Source organism: Elephantulus edwardii, unplaced genomic scaffold (genome assembly GCF_000299155.1).
Source record: "Elephantulus edwardii isolate Elephantulus edwardi_28Jun2011 unplaced genomic scaffold, EleEdw1.0 scaffold00001, whole genome shotgun sequence".
In the NCBI taxonomy this organism is placed as follows: Eukaryota; Metazoa; Chordata; class Mammalia; order Macroscelidea; family Macroscelididae; genus Elephantulus; species Elephantulus edwardii.
In genome coordinates, this window is record NW_006399751.1 from 39,205,583 (window position 1) to 39,228,070 (window position 22,488).

The 22,488-nt window shown below is 36.4% G+C and overlaps 1 protein-coding gene across 1 annotated transcript in view; it reads right to left on the reverse strand.

The window, feature by feature from the left end:
* AGPS (alkylglycerone phosphate synthase) overlaps positions 1-22,488 on the reverse strand; it is a 202,913-nt gene that overhangs the window by 98,825 nt on the left and 81,600 nt on the right. The window contains exons 8-9 of the mRNA XM_006878799.1: positions 21,903-21,983; positions 253-378 (exon numbers count right to left, since the gene is read on the reverse strand). Of these exons, the coding sequence (XP_006878861.1) occupies positions 253-378; positions 21,903-21,983 (207 nt within the window). The remainder of the gene's footprint in view (positions 1-252; positions 379-21,902; positions 21,984-22,488) is intronic.

Sequence of the window (22,488 nt, forward strand, 5' to 3'; positions counted from 1 at the left end):
AATAATATTGCATGAGTTCCTTGTTTTTCAATGCAGCATAGTATTCCATTATGTGAATATACCACAGCTTCTCTATCCATTCGTCTGTTGATGGGCACTTGGGTTGTTTCCAACTCCTTGCTATTGTGAACAGAGCTGCGACAGACATGGGTGTGCATATATCTGCTTGGATGTTAATGTTTAATGATATTTAATTACTTTTTAACAACCTATTTAAAATAATCGTTATTGTAATTTTACAAAATGACTTACCAGGTCCTCAATATTGCCATATATATTCTTCTTCATGCCTGATGCTCGCGTTGATACCCATCCTCCAACAGTGCTGAATTCCAAGGAATCTGGTTCATGACCTGTACAATAACCACTTTCTTTAAGCTGAAAAAGAAAAATATTTCTAGTGAAAATAACATTCAACACATTAACCATTTTCCTTTTAAAATTTGACTATGTCACTGGTATTTGGCCTCATTAAAAGTTGTATAAAATAATACTACTGTCATACTGATAAAAATATGTTATAAACGTTTGCCTAGTGAAAACATTTTATAAAACTTAAATGTATGCGACAAAAAACAGTTGTACAGGTTCTATACTTTTTTCCTATAGGTTTACTAAACAATCTCACTTCTTATACTTTTTAAGGCCAATTACCCCTTCTTCACTTTTTCCCCTATAAAAAGATAGTTTAAGTAGTTATGGGGATCAGATTATGTTTAAATTACTGCCAACTTCACCTAAACACTTTCAATAAATAACGCACTTAATCTCTTGTTCTCCCTACCCTAACAGAATATGCAGCAGGTCTGCAGAAAATCTAAGCAAATTGCCTGTACTAAATTCTCTCAAGGAGTCATGTGTTTTAATGTACAGCCATCTGGCTAGACTTCCTGTGTGTAATACCATTATTTATTTGTGGTACGGATCATGCCTTCCTGTACATTAAATAGGCACTTGTTTCTCATTTTTCTGTATTAGGCTGGCTTTGCCATCTGCACGGCACCTGAGGTTGAATAGATGCCCTTTACAGAACCACCACCAATGCCATTCCACTGAAATAATTTTAAAGTCTCAACCATCTTGTGTCAAACACCAAGACCCCATCATCTGCACATTCACTCTCCACTGCACTCAAGTCCATCAATCTGTGTTGACCACTCTCATAGTCTTCCAGTTAAGCAATTGTTTCTATTTTTCAAGTAAGACAGAGATTTAGAATATATCAGTTATGTTTGAATCAGTGTAATTAAATATGGCACCACAACTGTAATCTAAACTTTGAGAGCTCATTTAGTCAACTATCATTCACTAGTTTTCAAATACCTGCAGTACAAATTACATAACTTTTCTCATTTTGTTGCTCTGAAACCAACTTTGCTATATAATGGATTCATTAAATAGTCAATATATTAATTTAATTTACTAGAGATGGAAAACTACCTATATATGTTAAGAAACTTACATGCGTAACTAGACAGGTTAAACTGAATAGTATTAGACAGTTCTAATTTTTTCCTTTACTCTATCTCCAAATAACCTGAATTTCTAGAAACAATTCTGTTACTCAATTTTTTCTGAAATAACTAGAAAGAGAAGACAAGACATTCATGGACTCCCTGAAATGTGCCAGGCACTGAGCAAGGCTGTGTTCATGTATTTTCGTGACAAAACAATCAGCATTACACACACAAATTATTTTAATCAGTACATCCAACGTTACGTTACACTATCAGTTTGCCTCCTCTGTCTAATAAGGTACTTCATTACTTTCTCTAACCTAAAATGTTCTTTCTAAATATATTTCTTTGTTAAAACTTCTTTAAATATATATCATTTAAACTTAAGGGTTAACTAGCTCAAAATAGTTAAGTAATAGTTAAGAGCCTGGGTTTAAGTCTTGCTATTAATCTTAGCTAGAAATTTGCAAAATGTAGTATGCTAATTTAATTAGAGGATTATGAGCATTGTAAGTATTTAATAAATTATAACTTTGTATCCCCAGCCAACATTGAAACAACACTATTTACTGCCTACTATGTAGAAAATTTCATTGTAATAGTTATTATAGAGACATTATACTTTAAAAACATAAAAGGAGACCTTATCTAGAGATGAAAAATGTCTGATATAAATAACATACCTGATGATATTAAAAGCAAACTATCTTTCAAAAACTTTTAAGGTTTAGCAACAGAAAATAAAACAAAAAGTCCTAAGAGTAACAGTGAGTAGACACCATACACAAAAATCAACTTGAAGTAGATCTGAGACCTAGAGACAAACCCCCAAATCATAAAGATCATAAGAGATAAAAATGGGAACAAACTTGTAAACACAGCTAAAAATGCACAACCTGGAGAAGACTGAGAAATGAGACCTCCTTAATATTAAGTTTCTGTGTGCATCAAAAACCTTCTCCAGTGGAGTAAAAGGAAAGCCCACAAATCTGGGAAAAGCATTTGGCAACATTTTAGACAAGGGTCTCATAACTAAGGTTTACAGAAGTACTACAGAGCCTCCACAAAAAAAGACTGATAATCCAATCACAAAATAAAGGACATGAAAAGACTCTTTACAAAGGAAGACATTCAGATGGCAAAGAAACACATGAAGAAATGTTCAAAATCAATAGCAATTAGAGAGATGTGATCAAAACAATAATGAGATATTATTTTACCATAGCAGTAGTAGCAAAGGCTAACAATAGCAAACAATAAATGCTGGAGAGGATGTGGAAAGATTCGAACCCTTAAACTCTGCTGGTAGGATTGTAAAATGGTACAATCAACATTGAACAAGTTTGGCATTTCCTCAAAAAGCTGAACACAGAAATCCTCAGCTACTCTATTGCTAGAAATAGATTATCAAGGAAATTAGAACTAAGACATGAGTGGAAAAATGGGCACTTATGTTCACAGTGTGGAAGAAGGATGGGCAGTCTCCTCCCCGTGTGATTAACTGCCTCTGAAAACCCACCAGAGGGTCAGCTATGGGTCAGTTCTGACTCGACAGTACACAACAACAATATTCACAGCAGCATTATTCACACTAACAAGAAAATGGAAACAATCTAATTGTCCATTAACAAATTAATGGATTGAGAAATTGTGACACAACCACATAATGGAATATTATGCAGCCTAGTGCCAAAAAGTTGTGCTGCAATCCTGAGGGCACATGGTTCAAGGCCAACAGCTGCTCTGCAAGAGAAGGATGTACAATCTCCTCCCATGTGATTAACTGCCTCTGAAAACCCACTGGAGGGTCAGCTCTAGGTTGGTTCCAACTGTATGGTACACAGCATGTAGCACTAAGGAACAAGGGTTTTGTAAAATACTATATAACATGGGAGAGCATAATGCTGAGTGGAATAACTCAGTTATATAAGGACAAATACTGCATAACACCACTATTGTGAAAATAGACGATAACTGTGCAAGGTATGTATCAATGGGCAAGGAGGGTGACATGCAGGGGATATGAGAAAGGAGAGATGATCACTGGGATGGCAGAGGTTGGTAGGTGGTGAGGGAGAAGGAGTGGGAGACTTGGTGAGAATCTGAGGTGCAGGATGAGAACAGATATAGATAGGTGGTTAACTGTATGAAGTATAGTATTTATGAGGACTGTGTGGGGCACAATGTGATGGAAGAAGTACAGTGTGTATGGCTGGTTATATGCAAGTTGATTAAAAAAACAGAAGGGCAAAGAAAAGAGTAATAATGAGTAGAGAAATGAGTAACAGTGAGCGTTGTTGTTATTGTTGATTGCCATCGAATAAAGAGCGACTCATAGCGACTCTATGAAGAAAAGACCTAATGTCTTTTCATAACTATTATCATTTCTCCAGGTTCATAGAGTTTCCAGAGGCATGTGGTTTAGGAATTAGATGCCACTCCTGCTTTCAAACCTGTTTTACAACTGGGAGCTCTACCAAACAACATCCACATTAGGAAGCCATTCTGGTTGATACTCCAATGGTACAAGGTTCAGTCATTCAGTCAGTATCACAGCAACACAGGTTATTCCATACTGCACAATGACAAAGAGTGATGTACAAAGTGGAAGAGTGTTCCTCCAGATATAACAGCACTAGTTTCACTTAGCAGTGGTTAAGTGTCGTCAAGTTGAATATGACTGAGAGAAAGTTTTGCACAAAAGGCTTAAACTCTGTTCTATGACTATCATCATTTCTGTACAGAACTCTGTTCTACAACTACCATCATTTCTGTACATTTATAGAGTTTAGAGAGTTTGTAGAGCTTCCAGAGGCATCTAGTTTAGGAAGTGGATGCCACTCCTGCTTCCCAGCATAAATCAATCTGGAAGCTCATCCAAACACTGTACATAATGGGTAACCATTAATCTATTTGACAAGACTATGGAACAGTGTGCAGTATCACAGCAACACCAAGATTGCTGTGTTATTCAAGGATTATTAATTCAAAAATTAATAAATTTGTGGCCCACAGGTCCTGTGAGGTTTTAAACCAACAACTTTGAGCTGACTTCCACTGTAGGCAAAGGCTCAAGGACACCCACTTTTTGGGGGGAAAGAGTAGTAATACACATCAAATACGACCAAAAAACCAAACCACAACCCCAAAAACTTCCCTTTACTTGCCCATAAGTACCACATCTACAAGCAGCAAAAAGCCAAACTCCCAGAGTGGAGTCTTCCAGGCCTCTCTGCCAGCAGTCCCCTCCCTCCCCCCTGCAGGGTTTTAAGCCAAGCCTTTGAGATGACTTCCACTCTAGGCAAAGCCTCAAGGACACCCACTCTTGATGGGAAAAGAGTAGTAATAAACATCAAACATGACCCAAAAAAATACACAACCCCCAAAACTTCCCTATATAGTGAGTAGAAAAAAAGTAATCTAAAAGCCCATAGTTATAAAAAAAAAACCTTTAAAAGCCCATAACTGTCATATGTTAATTACATTCCTTAAATTTTATATATACTATAAGCAAAAAATGCACATTACAAAGTCTAACATGCACCATCCAATGACTATTTCTCAAGTCATTTTACAACTTACAGAAGGAAAACTATCTGGGACATTTTAATTTAGTTACTTTAGCTACTATAAAAACTGAAGGACACAAAAGTTTAATAAGAAGGAACTTGAACTGGGATCAAAACAGCTGTAGAAACTGTATTATATAGTCTACCACAGGCAAATAAGAAAGTTCTATACTGGCATTTAGGGAAATGAACTAGTAGGTAAAATATCAGAAGTTCTCAGTCTAGGAAAATGTCACTTAGATTTCAAGGAAATATGCTCTTTGAATTTTAATTCTAACCTTTAAAAAAACCTGAAAACTTGGAAAGGTTAAAATACTACATCAAATGCTATAATAAAGGATATAAAATTGAAGACATGAAAGGCCATCCTGTGTTTAAAAAAGATGTTGTGTTGGTAATGCCTCATTTGGGCATAAAAAGACAACGAATATAAACTTTTCTGAGATTTTTCATTACATATTCTGCCCACTGAAGTTCATTATAAACTATAATAATTAATGAACCTAATTATTCTCACACATAGAACTTTGACTTACTGGAATCTTTAATACTGCCTCAACAAATACATTCAATTCTATTCTAGCTCTTTGTATCCTTCATTTTAAACAAAAAAGTGTGTTTTCTTCAATGCCATTCATTAAGAACTGATCAAAAAGCAGAACAACGTCAAGCAACAGGGAAAAGGTACTATACCGAGAAAAAAAGATTTTAGACATCAAGATATGTGTATATAAATTACTCAAGGAAATACAGCCTGACTACCAAAATTTATTCCAATGTTTTATGTATGGCTTGAGTAAGATAATGGTTGGTATTTTTTGCAGATAAACATGTAATATTTTAGTAGTATTTTAGAAATCTTATTTCTTCTATTTCATTACCTTTGTGCTTTTGTTGAAAAACAGGTGACCATGTATGTGTGAGAGTTTATTTCAGGGCTCCTGATTCTGCTTCCTGGCCTTTATATATGTATATACGACTATCTGCATTACTGTAGCTTTATGCTAAGTTTCAAATTCAGACATTCACTATCCCCTCTAAATTTGTTCTAATGTTTAAACTGTTTTGGCTCTCTTAGGCTCTTTGCACTTTCATGTAAGTTTTGAAAAGCTGATTTGAATCAGCTTTTCAAATGCAAGAATGTATCCTCTAATTTTGATAGGCAATATATCATACAAATTAGGGAAGATGTGGCATCTTAATATAGAATCTGTATACATTTGGGTCTTCTTGAGTTTTTCTCAGTTATGTTCTGAAATTTTCAGTATGCAGGTTCTACATTACTTTGGTTACATTTATTCATAAATACTTCAGGTTTTGATGGTACTGGGAATAGAATTCATTTAATGTCATTCTTCCATTATTCACTGGTAGTATACAATTTTTTTTTTTTTTGGCTTGGATCTATAATAAACACTCAGGATAACTCCAGCTGAGAAATTTTTAAAAATTGTTGCACTGGGAAAATGTGCTGTCAAGGACCTTTCCCACGTGCTAAAGAGCAAGATGAGACTGATCCAAGCCATGGTCTTTCCACTGGAATTAGACAAGAGTACTCAATGTGCCATGGACTGTCAAAAGAACAAATATCCTTTAAAAGAAGTACAACCAGGGTGTTCTTTAGAGGCACAGATGGTGACTCTTGATCTCATATTCTTTTATGTTGTCAGGAGGGACCAGGACATTGAAATTTGGTCTCACATACTTTAGGCATGTTGCCAGGAAAAAGACATCATCTGGAAAATACAGAGGTCAGAGAAAAAGAAGACCTTCAACAAGATTAGGTGACATGGTGACGATAACAATGGGCTCAAGTATATCAGAGATTTTAAGATGGTGTAGGTAAGGGCAGGTTCAGATCCTTTGTTTCTAGGGTTGCTATGAATCCTAGTGGACTGCATGGTGCCTAGATGGCACTCGATGGCACCTACATAATAGTATTTAAAAACAGAACACGTTTTATATATTTATCTTCTTTATTTCTTTTTAATAAATACTAGCATAAGTTTTATGTTGTCAATAATCTGTATAACTTTAATGTCTTTTTTTCTCAAGATTCTATAATACAGAATATTAAAAATTAGACTTTCTGCTATTAAGTTGATTATGACTGATGGTTAACACTCCATCAGGTTTCCAAGGCTAAAAATCTTATGAAAAGCACACTGCCTCATCTTTCTCTCAAGGAGCAGAAAAATTCATGAGGATTTAAATGACAGACTTTCGGGTTGGCAGTCCATCAGGGATCTTTACAACACCTTAAAGAAGTGTAAAAGTAGAAATCCGTGCCTGGTGCCCCATCTTTAAGATAAAGCACTCTAGTCTTTGATTATTAAGCATGATATTGTTACTGTGAGGTGCTGTCAAGTCCAGTATGACTCACAGTGACCCTATGAACAGCTGACCTGAACTCTGCCCTATCCTGTGCCGTCCTCATCATCTCTGATACTAGAGCCCACTGCTGAAGTCATCGTGTCAATCTGTCTTGTTCAGTCTTCCTCTCTTTTGGTGACCTTACATCTTTCCAAGCATGATGTCACTTTCCAAGGAACAGCTTTGCCTAGCTACACATCTCAAGCATGAAAGATGAAGCCTCATCAACTTTGCCTCCAGGGAACACGCCGCTGGCTGCACTTCCTCTAAGACTTATCTGTTTGTTCTTTGAGTAGTCCATGGGATAGTCAGTACTCTTCTCCAGCACCACAACTCAAAGGCATCATTTTTCTGTCATCTTTATTCATTGTCCAGCTCTCTGATGCAAGTAGGTGACTAAGAAAACCATAGCCTGAATGAGGCATACCTTAGTTTTCAAACTGACATCACTGCTCTTCAGAATTTTGGCATAATATTAGCTGTAGGGGTTTGGGTTTGTTTTTAATTAATAATCATATTTTGAGTTGTTGTTTGTTGTTATGTGCCTTTACACTGCCTGGATCAGGTGCACCTTAGTCTCAAGACTGATGTTTTAACTCTTCAGTACCCTGAAGAGATCCCTGACAGCAGACTTTCCCAGTGCAATTTGTCTTTTGATTTCCTGGCTGTTGGTACCAAAAGTGTTGATTATGGAGCCAAGCAAGTGAAATGTGTTAACATTTACTGTCTATCATAATGCTGCCAATTGGCCCAGTAGTGAGAATCTTTGTTTTCTTGATGTTGAGCTTCAATTCACACTGAAGGCTGAAGTACTTGGCCTTCTGCAACAAGTGTTTCAGACCCTCAGTTTCCGTAATTAAGAAATTTAATTGAGTTAATTTTTAAATATTAAACCAATCTTCCATCATTTATATTTGGTTATAGTATATAATCCTCTGTATATCTTCTCAGATTAAGTTTGCTAAAAGTCTTTTAACAACTTTTTCATCCATATTTACAAGATATATCTATTTTTTTTCTTTGTATTTGGTAACAATATAACACTGACCACACAATTTGAGAACTCTTCCTTCCTCTCTTATTTATGAACGATCTTGCATAATATGTGATTTCATTCTTAATATTTCAGGGGATTTTTTTACTGAAATCTTCAGTCCCTGAACTTTTCTTTATGGTAAGATTATAAACTTCTTTACTTGACATAATATTATTCAGATTTTCCCTTTTTTCCCCACTGAATGCACTTGGTAATGTGTCTTTTTTTTTTTTAACAAAAAAAGCCACAATTTTATTACACAGAAATCACCATTGAGTTCATATTTTTATATACTTTCTATCTGGGTTGGTTTTTTTCCTAAAGCTATGTATATTTCTTTTTCATTTGAATGAAAGTTACAAATCATTGTTTTTAATTCAATCATTCATATATATTTTGTTTATAACATTACTCATAATTGATCATTATAATTAATGACATTGTCTAATTAACTCCTTATTTTCTTTCTTTTTAAAAAAATTTGAGATAAATATGGCTCACTTGGTTAGTTTGTCAGGTAATAGCCTACATTTTTTTTAAAAGTGGCACTAAATTTGCTTACCATCAAAGGTAGCGTGTCTTTTTGCAGAAGTAAGTCTACATCATCCAGACTAACTTATTACTATTACTTATTATTATAATCAGCACAGCTAGCTCTCTAATGACAACTGTTTAGTTGGTACATCTTTTCCACAGTTAATGCCAAGTTATTTATGTTTTGAATCTCAAATGGGTCTCTTGAAAAGACAGTAACGGATTTTTATTTTAATCTAGTCTGATTATTCCTGCCATTTGAACAGTGTACTTAGTCTTTTTACATTTAAAGTAATCATCCCTGATATAATTGGATTTATATCTACCATCTTGCTATGTTTCTTTATAGCTGCATGAATTTTTTTTTCTCTCCTGATTCTTCCTTTATCACTTTTTTTGTATATCATTTTAATTTTTTTAGTTTTTAATTTTAGGTATCTATCTAAGGCTAATATTGACTTCATTGTGGTAAAATACAGTAACTCTCATTGCCATTGAATAGAAATCTCATACCTGATATTTTGTTGGGTTTCCAAGTCTGTAAACCACACAGGAGACTGCTCATCCTTCTCCTACAAAGCCACTGGCATACAGTAATGTGATGCCAATAATGTATCCTTCCAATGCACTTTAGCAGCTTTATCAATCATTAATTCATTGCTATTGAGTTGGAATTGACTCTTAGCTGACACTCCAGGAAGTTTTCAGAGGCTGTAAATTGTACAGGAGGAGATTGTCCATCTCTCCCCCAGGCAGGAGCTTGTGAATTCAAAGTCTGCCTCTGGATTGGCAGCATAATTCCTTAACCACTGGGCCACCAAAGCTCCCCAACTGTTTTACATATATAATACATTTTATACTGTGAAATCATTAAGTGTTATAATTACTGCTGTATCCAAATTTATGTTTTCTAAAAGGAGCTAAGAGAAACCAATAGAAAACACTGTTAGCTGCTGTTCAATAGATTCAGAGTCATGGTGACTCTGTATATGCAAAAAAGAGCTGCCCTCTAGAGTTTTCAAGACTGAACTTTCAGAAACAGATCCAAGGAGCCTCTGGGTAGGTTCAAACCACTCACTTTTTGGGTAGTAGTCAAGCAGGGAGCACTGGTGGTACAGTACATAGTGAGTGGTAATGTGCCTCTTGGCTGTTCAAATCCACCAGTGGCTCCAAGAAAGAAAGAGGAACAGTCAATCTTGTTCTGGATTTAAAGCCTGGGAAACCCAGTAGAGGGTCAGCTATGAGTTGATAGTGCCTCAAAGGCAAGCAGTTTGAGCTCTGAGTTTGCACTGTCCAAGAACTCCAAACAGGAAAATGCTGTTAGGTGCCACTCATCTGGCTCCAACTCATACTGATCCTACACAAAACAGAATGAAATACTGATCCAGCACCATTCCCACAATCTGTGCCGTGCTTAACCCCACCGTTGCAGTTACTTGTGTCAAATATTCCTTTTTAGATGTGTGTAAATGAATATACCTTCTATTTATCTACATCCTTATCACAACCTTCCTTTGTATCTGAGTTATTATTCTCTGATGTTTTCCTCTCAGCCTGAAAGATTTCACTTAGAATTTCCTTTAGCCTGAAAAGATTTCACCTAAAATTTCTGACAGACATGCTAACAACAGATTCTCTCAGGTGTCTTTAAATCTGGAAATGTTTTCATTTCGCTCATTAGAAATCAAACTCTTTGTAGAGAGAGTTGGGGTTTTTATTGTTAACTTGCTTTTTCTCTTTCTTTTTTAGCACATGGAATATACTATTCCACTGCATTCTAGACTTCGTTGTTTTTCTTGAGAAGTAATAGGCTTAGTTCACGGGGAGTTACACTGCTAACCCATGGCATCTGGTACAAATTCACCAGTAGTTCCATGGGTGAAAGACGGAAAATCTTCTGTGCAATGTACAGCCTCCAAAAACCTACTAGAGCTTTAGTGAGGAATTGTTTCCAACTCAGTGGCTCAAAGGAGAGTGAGAGTATAACTGTTAACATGACAATATCTGCATATCATAAGTTGTTTGTCCTCTGCTGCTTTCAAAATTGTCTGTTTGATCTTGCTGTGTCTATGATACTACTGTGTTTATACCACTTAAGGTCTCCTGAGCTTCGTAGATCTACACATTAACTTGGTGGGTTTTTTCCCAGTTTTTCATTAAATTTGGAATGCTTTGGGCAATTATCTTTAAGATTATTTTCTCCATTTGCCATCTTCTGGTTATCTCCATTATAGGTATGTACTGCATCCAACTGTTGATAAGTTTTTAAAGCTCTATTCATATATGTCAAACATTTAATTTATTCATTTTACTTATTCATAATTTCTACTAATCTGGCTTCAATGTCATTAATTTATTATTCTGCTTTCTCTAATCTACTGCTAAGCACCTATGACTTTTTCATGTTATTGCATTCTGCCATTACAGGCATTCCATTTGCTTCTTTCCTAGTTCTTTCTCAATACAGATTACCAAGGCGCCTTGATAGCATGGTAGACAAAGCACTGTGATGCTAACCAAAAGGTAATGGTTCCACTCCACTGGCTAGTTCTGCCGGAGAACAATGAAGCAGTCTCCTTCCCTAAATACATAGAGCCTTGAAACCCTAAAGGGGGCAGTTCTACTCTGCCCTATTGGTTCCCTATAAATTGGAAGCTACTTACAGCACTGAGGTAGATACAAAGTCCCTATTTGTTGACTCATGCTTTTAAAATAGTATCCTTTAACCCTTAAAATGTATCTCTAATATTTTCTGCTACATCCAGTATCAGGGTCTATATAAAGTCAGTTTCTAATGATTCCTTTTTTCCTTAGTTTGGGTCACATTTTCCTTTTCTTACCCTTTATGTATCTAGTAATTTCTGGTTGAAAACTTAAGACAGTTTGGATTGTACACTGTAGCTACTTTGTATTCTCTTGTACTTTCCCAAGGGTCCTTGATGATATTTTTAATATCTCTGTGTAAAGACCTTCTGCTTTCTTCATAGATGATATCCTCGATATCATCCCATCTTTGATCATTCATGTTCAATGCCTCCAGCCTATTTCTAAGATGAGCTTGAAATTCAGATGGAATAGATCCAAGTTCATATCTTGGTACTAGTAGACTTCTCTTCATTTTCTTTCGCCTCAATTTGAACTTGTAATTGATAGTTTGACCAACAGTTAGCCCCTCTCCTAGTTTGAGCTTCTCCAACGATTTCTTCCACAGATGTTGTCAATCTGATTCCTATGCAGCCCATCAAGTGATTTCTATGTGTAAAGTTGTTACTTGTGTCTTTTAAAAAAGGTATTTACAATGAATAAATCATTGAAAATGCAATGTTCGATCATAGTATTTCCAGTCTCATTTCTATCACCAAGTCCATATTCCTTCTTCACTGTTTCCAACTTTTGCATTCCAGTCACCAATTCCCAGTAACACATCTTGACTGCATGTTCAGTGAGTTTTGGACCTCAAGATTTGGTAAAAACTCCCAATTTCTCCCTCTATGGCTCTAACTAGAGGAGCATATATTTTAATAATAGTCATGTTAATGAGTCTCCTTTGTATGTGTATGGATATTTTCCTATCACTCACAACATTGCATTTCAGGATAGAACTTGAAATTGAAATTAACACTATTCTTCTGTTTTTCATTCCCATCATAGCATACTATATGATTATCTGATTCAAAACGGCCAAAGCCAGTCCATCTCATCTCACTAATGCCTAGTATGTCAATGCTTATGCATGCCATTTCACTTTTTACAATTTCCCGTTTTCTAACACTCAAGCTACAATTATTAAATTATGTTTGTGATTGTTTTTCCTCATTTCAACTTATTTCCAGTCTGGGCTCTACCACTACACTGCTATAAATATCTGTGCTCCTCTATGGTTCACAGAGTTCTCAAAGGCCTGTTATTTAAGAAGTGGATAGCCAATCCTGCTTCCTAGTGTGTCTTAATCTGGGAGCTCTACTAAAACCTGTCCACCATCGTCTCCCTTACGGCATCTGAAACATCAGTAGCATAGCTTTCAGTATCACAGCAACCCACAAATTATCTGTGTGATGCAGCCTTGGCTTGGTCTTTCTTACTCTCATTTTTTAGTCTGATGTCTCACAGTTCCTCATATATTTGCAGAGTTATTGTTCAGCTAATAATTTGGGCAGGAGTTGTGCTGTAACATCTCAGAGTCCATATAGCTTCTACTCTCTGTCAATTGATGTGTATAAATAATGGCAAGAGGAAGAATTCAAAATTGTAGTCAATTCTCAAAAAGCTCTCCTACTTTTCATTTTTCACATCAGGCTCTCTTGGATATTCCCTGGGTATTACAATTTCCCCATCAACCACAGATATATGGAGACCTTATTTCAGTCTTTCATTGTCTTTGACTCTCTTATATCCAGCACAACTGATCTGCTGCTTATTCCCAATCCAACCAGGACAGCAATCTTAACCAAATAAAACTGAAGACTTCAACATCCTCTACCCAAACTAGATTCATCACCTCTGGCAATAAAGTTGTTAGTTTTTATGGCCACCTACCTTTTAGCTGGTAAAACCTACAGGCCTTGTCAAATGAATGTGGGTTGCAACAGCATAAGGATGGTACAATGGATTCCCATACTTGGCATCTTGCCCTTGGTTTGGGGAAAAATAGCCTGAGAGGCTTTCCTAAGTAACTAACTAATGCTGAGGATTTACTGGGTACAAGACTGGTTAAGAAGTCAATCCAGTTAATTACTAGGGACATGAAGACTGGCTGAATTAAAGCCCTAGACCTAGGTGCCTCAGAGAAGCATCTTCATCTAAAGGCTGTCTTAATTAAGAGCTATCCAGCTGAAGCTGTCGTCTTTGATGCAGGATCTCCTCCAGACCTTGTGTAACTTCTTGACCCTGATACTTAGTTGTATCCTGTCACTCTCCAGTCAGATCCTTTTATAGTACTAACAGGATGTTATTTGAAGCCCACAGAAAAAGAGTACTGTGGAGGTGAAGAGCTGATGTCAGAGGTAACAGAGAATCTGGAAATCAGGGATAGACTTCACCTCCAACTCACAGGAGTTGAAGTTATTATTTAAGACGTTTATGATGATTCTTACTCAAGAATCTGTGGGTGGTGTGGTAAAACCATGGGAAGATAGCAGGCTCAAGAGAATGGCAAATAGAGCCAGAGATGCATACTCCAGAGATGATAAAATTGATGAATGGGACCTTCTACAGATTAAATCCTTGTGCCCATCAAAAACATTTTCCAACACAGTGAAAAGAAAACCTACTGACTGGGAAAAAACATTTGGCAATACCATTTCGGACAAGAGTCACATGACAAAGTTTACAGAATCCTACAGGGGCCCCACAGGAAAAAGAATGATAACCCAATTATAAAATGGGCAAAAGGCATGGAAAGAATTTTCACAGAGGAAGCTAGTGGAATGGCCAACAGACAAAAGAGGAAATGCTCCAAAAAAGAGAGATGCAAATAAAAAACAATGAGATACCATCTCACTACAGTAGCAATGATAAAGTTTAACAGAACAGAAAGTAATAAATGTTGGAGAGGATGGGGAGAGATAAAACTCTTATACATTGTTGGTGTGATTGTACAATAGTACAACCACTCTGGAAGACAGTTTGGAGTTTTCTCTGAAAGCTAAACATAGAAATTCCATGTGAACTAGCTATTCCACTGCTTAGAATATATTTTCCCAAAATGAGAACCAAGACAAAAACGGAGATTTGGACACCAATGTTCATAGCAGTGTTAACCACAATCGAATGGATTAAGAAATTATGGTACATTCACATGATGGAATACTATGTACCACTCTGGAGCAATGATTTTGGAAATCACTACCTAACTTAGGAGGGACTGGAGAGCATTATGCTAAGTGAATAAACTCAGTCCCATAAGAACAAATACTATATTAGACCATTATTGTAGAAATAGATAACTTTAAAACATATATGAGGATCTCAGGGGAACAGGATGTGTGGGAGCAGTGGGATGAGGACGGGCGGGGGCGGTAATCATAGGTTTGCACAATTTAATGGGTAGAGGGAAGGGTGGGTAAGGAAATGGGAAAGATCTGGAGTGAAAAACAATGTATATTTCAGTCACAAAAGGACAGGTGCTACATGGTACCACTACTGTGGAATGGGGACTTATATCAGAGTTGGGGTGAGAAAATTGGATAAATTATATATACTGTGCATTGATTGAAACAGATGAGGGAGAGAACTGTTTGAAAGCGATATATGATTGGGTATTATGGTTATGACAAGAGTCCACAATGAAGGTTGTATAGTGGAGTGTACTTGGGGTGGGGGAGAGTGGTGGAATTCTATACCAATGAAATAATTTTTCGTTTACTTTTCAAAGAGAAGAGGAGCAAACTAGGGGGAGGGGTGGGCAGGGAGAAAAATGCAACAATAAATGTAAGGAAATCTAAAATCTCTGTAAACATTCATTAAATTAATTAAAAAAGAAAGAAAAACAATGTATATAAACTTTGTATATAAACCAGTATAAAATTTTTATTTAAAAAATCCAGAAGTTGTAGATGTTTGCAATTTGACCCCAAACTCTAGGGTTTTTGGTTTTGTTTTGTTTTTTCCAAACTCTAGGTTTTAAAACAGACTTTTTACTTTGCTTCCTATCTTTGTCAGTGTCCAATATTTTTTGACACTTTTTTAATTTGGTCTTTTAAAATTTAGTGATTGTAATGAAAGTTTACAGAAAAGTTAGATTTTCATTTACTCATTCTTCCACACTTTCTTCTCTACCCACCCCAGTTCACTAAAAAAAAAATAAAAAGATAAAAAAAATCATTCATTATTGCATAATTTCCTCCCTACTCACCCAATCCTCCCTCAGTCGACTTTGCTATGCATCTCTTATTCTGGAATGTTGTCATACAAATAACACCTAGTTATATATTCCTCTTAAACAGTTCTTTCCTTCATCTATTCCAATGCAATGACCATTATTTATCCCTTCTTTTTTTAGTTTCCCCCAAACTAATATGTCAATTGTTTTGTAACAGTGGTACTATGCAGTATTTGTCCTTTTGTGATTGAGATATTTAATTATGTACAATATCCTCCAGGGTCATCCATGTTGCATAATATTTTATAAGTTCCTTATTTTTCAGTGCTGCATAGTATTCCACACTGTGAATATATCCTCTTTTCCTATCTGTTCCTTTGTGGGTGGGTACTTGGATTGTTGCATCTCTTTGCTACTGTGAGTACTGCAGCAAAAAGCATGGGTATTTATTTGTCTGTTTGGGTGGAAGCTCTGGATATTTAGGATATATTTCTAGTGGCAGAATTGCTGGGTCAAACGGTATTTCTATTTCTAACTTTTTAAGAAATTGCCCAATTGCCTTCCATAGTGGTTGCATCATTTACTCCCACCAGCAGTGAATAAGGGGGTTCCAATCTCTCTACAACCTCACCAACATTTGCTGTTTGCTGCTCTCTTGAACTTTGCTATTGCTACTGGAGTGACATGATGTTTTATAGTTGTTTTGATTTGCATCACTCTGAGAAGCAAGGATTTTGAACATATTTGTGTGTGTGTTTGCCATCTGAATATCTTCTTCAGTAAAGTATCTATTCATATCCTGTGCCCATTTTGTGAATGGGCTGTTTACTTTTTTCTTGTTGAAGTGCTGGAGTATTCTATAAATTTTAGAGTCTTTTATCAGATATGTCATTACCAAATATTTTTCTCCAATCTGTGGGTTTCCTTTTTACCCTGTTGGAGAAGTTTTTTGATGTGCATAGGGATTTGATTCTTAGAAGGTCCTGTTCATCTATTTTATTCTCTCCTGGTTGTCAACTTTTTCAAGATGCTTGGAAGACTGTTAATACTGTGGATTAGGGCTTTTAGAGTTTTTAAAGCTTTTCTCTGATGAAATTTATAGTTCACCATTTAGTTTTATACTTGTGATTTGTAGAGAAGAAATCACTGTGTGCCCTCTATTGCCCCTCATGTCATCTTTCCTCAAGAAATCTGTAGGGGAGGAGTGTTGGTTTTAGGGGGTGCTATTTTCCCTGTAAAGACTATGTTAGGGTAAATAAAGTTGAACACTTAAAGATATTAGCACAAACACAGATTCACTCAGTCATAGTTTTAGTATAAAAGCACTGTGGAAGAAAAATTTGTATAGTAATTGTTAAACAGAAACATGATTTGCTGTATAAACTTCCAAATAAACCACAATGAAGTAAGTTTTAAAAATCCACTGTAGAAATTAAAGAAATGAATGAGACAGATTACACATAGATATGTGAAGGAATACATACTATAAGTAAATGGCAGATGGTAAAGCTATTTGTAAAAGAATAGTGAGAATAAATATGTGGTAGTAGAAAGGGCAGAGGGCAAAGTAAGATCACCATAAAGGACAAAAAAAGCAAACAAAGAACAGAAATAAAATCCAGAATTCTTAAGTTGAGTTTACCTACTCTACAGTCCATGTTGTGTTTGAAGTGTAAGTGGATGAGAGAGAACTTGTCAGAGAGGTTAGAAGGAGAACAACATGTTAGATTGGTAAGACTAAAAAAAGGTTGGTTTTTATAAAACAAGTAATAAAGCAACTGAAGGTTTCTGAGCCAGAACACCCCAAATATGATTTAATATTAACTAGAAAATAATATAAGAAGGTTTAGAAAGGAAAATAGGTTGTAGGTACTTGGATATATCACATGAAAATGCTTTTAAACTTCAAGCCATATGCATGATTTATAAAAAAACTAATCTTCCTTTTAGGATTACAACATTAACGGGATTAAACAAATGGAATTTAGCAGATTTCTTAAACCTAAGTAAGCTAATTATGGGGATTTCCTCCCCTGCCCGAAGTGTAGCCTCATAAATCCTTTAGCATCCTTAAGTATTGCAACTTGAGGCTTGAATTTGCTCTTCAATTCCTTCAACTTAAGAAAAGCCAAGCACTTAAAAAAAAAAGCCAAGCGAGTTCTGCCCTTTTGATCTTCTGACTCCAGCTCTTTGCACATTTCATTATAATACTTTGTCTTCTCGTACTGCCCTTTTAAATCTCCTGTTCAACTTCCTAGTATCTTGATTTCTTCCCTTTGCTTTGGCTTCTCAGAGCCCTAATGCAATATTCAGAGTCTCTTCTGACATCCATCTTGGTCTTTTCTTCCTCTGTCTTTGTAATGGCCTTTTGTATTCTTCATGGATGATATTCTTGATATCATCCCACAGTTCATACGGTCTTCATTCATTAATGTTCCAAGCCTCAAACTTGCTCCTGAGATGGTTTCGAAATGCATGTATGATAGACTCACGGTCAAATTTTGGTTCCTGTGGACATGATTTCATTTTCCTCAGCTTCAGTTTGAACTTGTATATGAGTAGTTGGTGTTCTGTTCTACAATCAGCACCTGGTCTAGTTTTCACAGCTCATATTGAGCAGCTCCAGCAATTCTTTCCACAGATATAATCAATCTGATTCCTATTCATACCATCAGGTGAAATCCATGTGTATAGCCTGTGTTTATGTTTCTAATAAAAGATATTTGCAATGAATAAGTCACTGATTTTGTAAAATTCTATTATTCTCTCTCCACCTTCATTTCTATCACCAAGTCCATGTTTTCCAACTACTGATCCTTCTATGTTCCCAACTTTTGCATCCCAGTCACCCATTATTATTAATGCATCTTAACTGCATGTTCAATCAATCTATGACTGCAAAAGGTGGTAAAAATTTTCTATTTCCTCCTCTTTGGCTCTGGTTGTTGGTGTATATATTTGAATGATGGTAGTATTCACTGGACGTCCTTGTATGCATATGGATATCATCCTGTCACTCACATTATATTTCAAGACAGCTCTAGAAATGACTTTTTTAAACTATGAAAGCAACATCATTTTTCCTCACCTTTTCATCTCCAGCATAGTAGCATTCTGCTGTGGACAGAATATTAAATGATCCAGGAAGCATTAAAAGAAGATGGAAAGAGTATACAGAGTCATTGTACCAAAAGGAATTGGAAGGACACAGAAGAATTTAATGAAACAATGTATGAGCAAGAACCTGTGGCGATAAAGGACAAAGTTCAAGCTGCTCTGAAAGAAGTGGCGAAAAACAAGACACCAGGACTTGACGGCATACCAACTGATATATTTCAACAAAGAGACGCTTCCCTGGCTGTGCTCACCAAGTTGAGTCACAAAATCTGGTGGATCTGGCCAACTGACTGGAAGAGATGTTTATTGGTTCCCATCCAAAGCAAAGTGACCCAATAGAATGAGAAAATTACTGAACAATATCAATGATATCACATGCAAGCAAGATTCTGCTGCAGATTATCCAAAAATGACTGGAAAAGTACACCAATCGAGAACTTTCTGAAGTGCACACTGGGTATAGAAGAGGCTGTGGTACTAGGGTTATTATAGGTAATGTTAGATGGATCTTGGCCGAAAGCAGGGAGTAAGAGCAGTGTCTATCTGTGTTTCAATGACTACGCAAAGGCATTTGACTGTGTGGATAACAACAAACTGTGGCTTACTCTGAGAAGAATGGGAATCCCAGAACACTTGACTGTGCTTATTCGCAACCTAAACTTGGACTAGGAGGCAGCTGTCAGAACAAAGCAAGAAAACACTACATGATTCAAAATTGGGAAGGGTATAATATGCCAGGAATGTGTCCTATCTTCATACTCTTTCAATCTATTGCATAACAGATTATCCGGGAGGCTGGGCTCTATGAAGAGAAATATGACATCAAGATTGGAGGAGGACTCATCAACAATCTGTTATGCAAATGACACAACCCTGTTTGCTGAAACTGAGGACCTGAAGCGCCTGCTGCAGAAAGTAAAGGACTGCAGGCTTCAATATGGATTGAAGCTCAACATAAAAAAAAAAAACAAACAAAAAACCAAAAAACCCAAAGATTCTCTCCACTGAGCTAACTGGCAGCCTCATGACAGATAATAGCTTTAGTTAGTTTGATTCCACAATCAACACTTTTGGTACCAGCAGTCAGGAAATTAAAAGACAAATTGCATTGGGAAAGTTCATAGTCAGGGACCTCTCCAAAGAACTGAATATGTCTGTCTGGAGACTACGGTGCACGAGATCCAGGACATAGTCTTTGCAATTACTTGCTATGCATCAGAAAGATGGACAATGACAGAAGAAGAATTAATGTCTTTGAGTTGTGGTACTGGAGAAGAGTACTCAATATATTCTCAACTGCTAGGAACAGGTTTGTCCTAGAGAGGGTGAGACTAGGCTGCTCCCTGGAGGCAAGGATTCTGAAGCTTCATCTGACATACTTTGGACATGTTGCAAGGTGGGACTAGTTCTTGGAGAGGGATGTCATGCTTGGGAGGGTGGAGGGACAGACCCTCAATGAGATGGATTGATTCAGTGACTGGGGTAATGGAGGTAAATGTGTCAGAGACAAGAAGAATGGCATGGGATAGAGCAGGGTTTAGGGTTGTTGCAAACAGGGGTGCTATGAGTCGCAGGCAACTTGACGGCCCATAACAACAAGAACAACAACAAAAAAGCTCTTAAGTATAAGTAATTTTAATACATACTAGTAAAATGATGATTTATTAAATTATTAATCAAATCACCAAGAAAAAAGCAAAAGGGTCATAAACCAAGATTATATCTCTATGTCTTTTTAGAGGGATAGGAAGGGGTATAACCCCAGATAATCCAAGTTAGTGAGTGACCAGTATATCCACCAACAAATTAGATTTTCTATACCTTGTTTAGGAGCTCTGGTTGCCTAGTTCCAAGAAGATGTGTTACAATCCGAAGACACACAGTTCAAATCAACTTACTCTTCCAGAGGAGAAGGATGGGCCATCTCTACCTGTGCGATTAATTACTTCTGAAAACCTGCTGAGGGTCAGCTACAGGTAGTTTCCAACTCAACAGTACACTAAAACAACAACATATCTTGTTTACAAAAGTTGAGCTTCAGTCTTCTTCACTTTGTTCGAGGAAACTGAAGTAACTAATTTAACAACTATCCGCTTAGACTTTACAAAAGAAATAGAAACTTCTCCAAATAAGCACTCCTTATCCTAAAGTACCACAGGGATGTCAATAGTTTCACTAATGTTTCTCATGGAGAAAACAAGTTTTCAAAAAGTTGCAAGTATCAAAGAACAGCAAATACTAACATTTATCAGAGGCTGATCCACTTTCTCTCCAAGTTCTGAGAGAGAACTCTATGTGCAAACTTAATTCTTTTGTTCCATTCCACTTACTTTATTAAGATCACTATCAGCTTTCGTCTCAGATATTGAAGCAGACTGTTACACTATGCTTATCCTTGTGTCCCATCCATTCTCCATGAAATAGCTGTTTTGTTATAAAGGTAAAGTTTAAACTTCTAAAAGGGGCTTTAAAAAACATTTATGAAATGAGCTCTTCGTGTTTTCCTCAATTCATTTTTTACCACTACTAAGCACATCCCACTGAATACAAAAACACCCAGAAGGTGCTCTGCCCTGTACACAGGATAGGTTTTAGGCATATTCATTTACTATTTGACTCAATGGCACATAATAACAATAAGAGCCAACATCCCTCAGTTCCACAAAAGCCTCTGTACAAGTTACTTTGTCTAGCTACTCTGTTCTTCATACCTTCATATCTCTCACTCTTTCTTTTTTTGCTGATTCCCGTCCAGTGCCATAACAGCCTACTATTTAACCTTTACACAGCAATTCTCAATCCTAATGTTACTTTTCTATTTACCTACCTACCAGGGGATGGAGGACAATGCCTTACTCACTATCATGTCTTCTAGCTCTATGTATGAACCAGGACAGACACTGAATAAATTTGTTTAGAGAGTAAATCCTTTATAAAAATTTCACTCAGAGTAGGCACAGGGCAGTTTTCAAAACTTTAATAAAGAAGTAACATACCTGTCTTTCCAACTCTTGTCCGGTTATGCCAGCCTCTACATGAGCCGTCAAATTATTCTCATCAACCCAGAGTATTCGATTCTGTTGTCAAAAAACCAAAAAAATGAAGCCTTATCCATAAACTACTATCATGCATTTTTTCCCCCCCAGGAAATAAAACTTCATAACTCAAACTGGAGGAAATGGATTGACTCAGTGACTGGGATAATGGGGGTAGTAGGTGTGTCTGAGACAGTAAGGTTGGCTTAGGACAAAGCAGGGTTCACAACTATTGTACATAGGGGTACTATGAGTTGCAGGTGAATTGATAGCACATAACAACAACAACAACAACAACAACTCAAACTAGCAAGCGACCAAACAGTAATTAATGAAGAAGGGCCCCCCATACTCACTCGGGAAAGCTGCATTTATTGCTAGTCATACAAAATGACCTAATAAGAAAGGCAATATATTACGTGAAGGTAAACTGAAAAGACAAGTTTTGCCTTTTGTTAGATAATGATCTGAAATAAGTACTCCATTTTACCTTAGGCAAATTATTTAACTATGTTTAAGTGTTTCCTCATTTGTAAAATACTGATCT